At 40.1% G+C, this 5,228-nt stretch overlaps 1 protein-coding gene across 1 annotated transcript in view; it reads left to right on the forward strand.

Annotated features, from left to right (window-relative positions):
- TRDN (triadin) overlaps window positions 1-5,228 on the forward strand; it is a 209,809-nt gene that overhangs the window by 125,636 nt on the left and 78,945 nt on the right. Inside the window, exon 7 of the mRNA XM_019520213.1 lies at window positions 1,770-1,829. Coding sequence (XP_019375758.1) covers window positions 1,770-1,829 — 60 coding nt within the window. The remainder of the gene's footprint in view (window positions 1-1,769; window positions 1,830-5,228) is intronic.

The following is a 5,228-nucleotide window of genomic DNA, read 5'->3' on the forward strand; positions in this document are numbered from 1 at the left end:
CAGGTCTAGCAGGTGGCTGGGAGGCTGCAAACAGCTGCACTGAGCTCTGGAGCACTGGCACCAGCTTGTGTGCCACTGACTACTGCACACGTGCCTCAGGGCATAGGCGGGGAAGGAACTCGGGCAGCACAACCCTGCCCCTCTCCCATTTTTCTGGAGGTTTGTGCACAACTACCGCCACCTACACATAGCCTGGCTGGGGCTCTGGAGCCCTGTCCAGCTGTTTGTAGCCTCTGGGCTGCCTGCCACATCCAGCCCAAACTCTGGGCAGCTCCTGCCTGCCATGGAGCCTGGGCCGCTTGCAGCCTTCCGGCCAGCTGCTGCAAGCAGCCCAGTCTTTGAGGCCAGTAGCAGCTGCCCAGACTCCAGGCCAGCTGTAGTGTGTCAAGCAAAATGGCCTTGTGCACTATGCTTTGGTACACATGCTGGGAATTGCTGACCCCTGATGTTGTCCTTAATAAATAGTTTGTCTACTTAGCTATAGGAGTAGGTATACTCTAGCCTTACTGCAAATTGAGTGAGTATACAGTAAAAGTAAACAGTAAAAGTGAGCCCAGAGAAATTGGAATGTATTTCCAATGAACACCCTCCTTTGGTCGGAGCTTCTCTGAGATCACTTCTACTATTTTCATATTGCAGTGTATAGCCAGTGCAGTCTTAGTACTGCTCTGCTGTTGTGCATCTGAGATTCTTGAGAGTTTCACTGTGAACATGATTATGCACTTCAAATACATTTCATTTGCAAGATTTGAATGTGTAGAGAGTAAACATTATCTTAGTCTAATATCTAATTAGCTTCCATGATGAAGATTAAGAAAAAGTGTCTAATGAGGTGATGGGGGGAAAGAAGACAATAGAGGGACTAATTAACTGCCCAGATATATGGCTTGGATAGAGCAGGAATTCACTTTCTCACATATTCTCCAGCAATCACCCTATTGTTAAACAAAGTGCAGGGTTGAATACTCCCTGGTCTCTTACTGTTGCTTCTAGCTATATATGGAAATAATATTCCCTTAATAGATCTCCTCTGTTTCCTCATTTGACAAAGGAGTTTTATTTTAGTGTGGCAGTAAGTCCACTTTAGTTAAGGTTGAAGCCGTCTTACTGTTAGCAGCAGTTTTTCAATGTGCTGTAAAATCCACACATTCTCTACAATCGTCTTGCAAATTACTCTGCTGCTTATGGCCTCAGGTATGCAAGTCAGGTAAACAGTCAAAATGTGGGGTTATTTGTGCAAAATACAGATCCTCCTACAAGAAGAAAGCCACATTGACATTTTACATTTCTGATTTGAAACAGCCTGAGCATCTTATAATAGCCAACTGAGCTGGCACCACCTGCTCAGGATTGATTTTAGCCAGCATCTAGTACTCAGCACCCTTTTCAAAGAAGCAATATATGAAAAAAATGCTCTGGGTACACATAAGATCTGCCACATGGCTCAAGCCTTCTTTACATATGAAAGAAAGTCATTTGTTCATTTGCAACAGGACAGAGGCTCTGCTGCAGGCAGCTGGATGTGGGTCAGAATAATTGGTGGTTTAAGGTGCCTTTTTAAATATATATTGAAATTAAACATCACCCATTTGGCCTAGCTCTGGATCCTGTTCTTGACAACTTTTTGAGAATGTGACGTATAATAAATATAAAAACAAATTTGTAACTAGAAACTGAAGCTTTGTATCCTTGGTTATGTATCTTGGTAGCAATCTTTTAATACCTCATTTTATTTTATAGCTAAATAGATTTGTTCCTTTTCTTTCTAGTGACACACAAAGACAAACCTGCAAGACAAGAAAAACCTGAGAAAAAAGAAAAACCTATAGGTAATCATTCCTCTCCATGAATTAGTAGTATGTTTCTGGATTCAGTGAGCCCAGTTCTTCACAACCTTGCCTCTTGTGCATTACTATATATCTGTGCACAATAGTGCAACGTGGGACTAAATGTATTATGGGACAGGTGCCCAGCAGGGGTACTGGAATGTAGCTCCATTGAAGTAGATAGGAGTGGAGGAATCTTTAGGCTTATTATGTAGACAGAAATCTTTTTTATATACAAAAACTTATATATACAATTACTTACAGCAAAGAGGTAATGGGTTTTTACTGTTGCCCTGGCAAGTGTTCTGTGCCTGTTTTGTCACCTGGAAATTCTTGCTGGAAGATACTAGACTGCCTCTGGGCTCACTTTTACTTTTTCACCTGTAACACATGAAAAATCAGGACAGCCAATGCAATCTTAACTGTCTCCTGGAATACCACACCTTCTGGATACTCTGCGTGCCTATTGGGACTTACTGTATGTCACATCTTCCCCTTTATAAAAAAATCCCAACTAAAGTAAGAACATTAAGAAAACAACTGTTGAAAAAATCAAGCTAACACGTCTCAATCAATCTCTTTGGTTGTTTCAGAAATCTTCCAGCTTTACTGTACTGCAGGCCCCTCTTATTTACATCCTTGTTTGTATTTGAATGTTTACTCTTTGGGTCAGGTTCTGGATCAATTTATAAATTGGTTTCAACTGGTGTCTCTGTTCCCTTTTCACTCATATTATCCTCATTGTCAGAGATTTTGAGCAGGTGTCCACAATTCCTTTTCAAGATTTGGCTTTCATTTATGATCACAGAGTATATTTTTTCTTACCTTAGCTTTAACTGGCCAGTGTCCATCTTGCCAAATTTGAATTGAATCATTGTTTTTTACCTGTGGAAGTGGTCTTGCCTCTTTGTTGTAAGTCTGCATCTGATATTGGAGAAAAGACTGGGCAAGTATAATCATAGATGGCTTTGTCACCTTTCCTTTTTGCCCCATGTCTGGTAGTTGAGTTTTCATACACCTATGGTAGAGAAGTTTTTCATACTGCAGTTATGTAGCTCTGCAGTTAAATAGTGTCAAGTGTGGATCCTCCCCTTCTTCCATTGCTTTTTAAGTGGGTTTTTCACAATGTCGATTCTGCTAATCCATTGCCTCCATGGTATCTGGGACTAGATATCTCATGTCAAAAATCATACATTTGAACAAAATCTTGAATTCCCTATTCCTGAACTGTCAGTAATTACAGTTCTTGGAATTCCATGGTGTGCAAATATAGATTTAATATGCCTGATCACTGTTGTTGCTCTGATGTCTTCAAATGTCACAACTTTTGGAAAATTAGTATAGTAATCCATTATAATCAGGTGGTCAGGTTATCCCAAACTGAACAGATCAATTTCTACTTTGTCCCATGGAACAGCAAGTTGCTCACAGGTATCATTGGTTCTCTCTGCTGGGGTCCTGTACTTCTGACATGTTCCACACCTCTTCACTATGTCTTCAATATCACTGTTACTCCAGAGCCAAAAGACAACATCTTTGGCTCTGCTTTTTGATTTGGTTATTTCTAGATGTCCTTCATGTATTCATTCCAAAATTTTCTTTCTCGTTACTACAGAAATTGCAGCCTGTGTATGCTTTATGAGCCCTCCTGAGATCACTGAAAGTTCATTTTTATATTGACAATATGCAAGAGGGAAATGGTGATTTTCTTCCTCCTTTACTTATTACACGTATCACTTCTTGCAGTGTTTCATCTTTAGACTTTTCCATCACCAGTTAATCCAAAATGCCTGGAGATATATTGCATGATATTTTAATCATGTTCACATACATGGTTCCAGTGGTCCAGATGATAAGGTTGTGGACTATTTGATACAGGGTATGCTCTTGAAAACAGGTTTGCCATCACTAAATGGCAGGTTGGAACTCTAGTGTCATATCATACTTCTGTAATTTCAGAAGTAGTCACTGTATCCTTGGTGGTGCAGCTCTAAGTCCTTTTTTGAATATTTCATTGTGATCTGTTTCTCCGACCATGCTGTAAATCATAGATCTTGTACTTCTGTAACTCATGCTAAGGTCTCTTTTTCACACTGTGCATATATTTTTTCTGCAGCTGTGATAGGCCTAGCAGAGTATGAGACTGGCAACCAATGAGTTCCATAATGCTGTAATAGTACTGTTCCAAATCCACCTTTTGAGGGATCCATGGAGAGTTTGATGTCTTTTAATGGGTCAGAGAATTATAGCACTGGGATTGATGTCCATAAGTTTTAGATCATTACATTTACTTTCATGTTGTGGCATCTAAGCTCATTCCATGGCCTTATGGAGTAGTTGCCTTATGTGAATTGTATGATTTGTGTAGTTAAGTACATACTTTCTGACATACTTCAACTTTCCTAGTAATCTTTGCATTCTGATTTTATCTTCAGTCTTTGGCATACTTAATATCATATGAACTTTTGAGTCATAATGTAAGATTCATCTTGAGGTCTGTTGCTTGCCCAGATATGTTATCTGAAGCTGACATTTATTCATATTCAATTTAAGGTTGCTAGTTCTTGCAGAAACCAATACTTTTCTCACTCATTCTTGATGTTCAATGGCACCACTGTCCCAAATTATTATTCTTGACGGGAAAACTGCTTCTGTTTCCATTTCACTCTCCTGCTTTGTCCTCACATGTGACTGTTTCAGATTCATGGACTCCCTATGCCTACAACATATGGTTGTGCCATAGGCATGTGTATGGTTCCTAAATATGCCAACTTATTTATGACTGACCTTGAAATTTGTTTCCTCTGTAGCTGCCCTCTTATCTCCTGGTATACCCCAGGTACATAAATGATATCTTCATAATATGGATACATGGAAACGAAACCCTTGAAAAAAAATCACTAAGACTTTAATAACTTCTGCCCCTTGTTCAAACTAACTCTGGGATACACTACATAGCAGATTCATTTCTTAGACACTACAATGAAAGTTTGCAATGGCCACATTGCTCCCACATATTATTGGAAACCAGCCAACTGCCACAGTTCTCTTTATGGCAGCAGCTGAAGACACCATTAAATCTATCATCTAGAGCCAAACTCTGTGTTACAGCCAGAGGTGCTCTGAACCTGCCAACTGGGATCTGACCTGCCTTAAGGATCTGGAGCAAGGATTCCTACAATGACAATACAGTCTCAAAACTGTAGCCATTTGGATCAACAAAGCCAGACTCAAACTTCACTCCAACCTGTTACAATACCAAAGGCAAGGACAACAGAATTCTTCTGGTTGTCACCTACAGCCCCCAGTTTGAACATCTAAGATCCATCATTGATGACCTCCAACCCCTCCTGGAAAAGGATGACAATCTCCAGGTAGCAACCTGTCCTGGTTTATAGACAG

The sequence above is a fragment of the Gavialis gangeticus genome, unplaced genomic scaffold (genome assembly GCF_001723915.1).
Source record: "Gavialis gangeticus isolate Ggan-Ray unplaced genomic scaffold, GavGan_comp1, whole genome shotgun sequence".
In the NCBI taxonomy this organism is placed as follows: domain Eukaryota; kingdom Metazoa; phylum Chordata; order Crocodylia; family Gavialidae; genus Gavialis; species Gavialis gangeticus.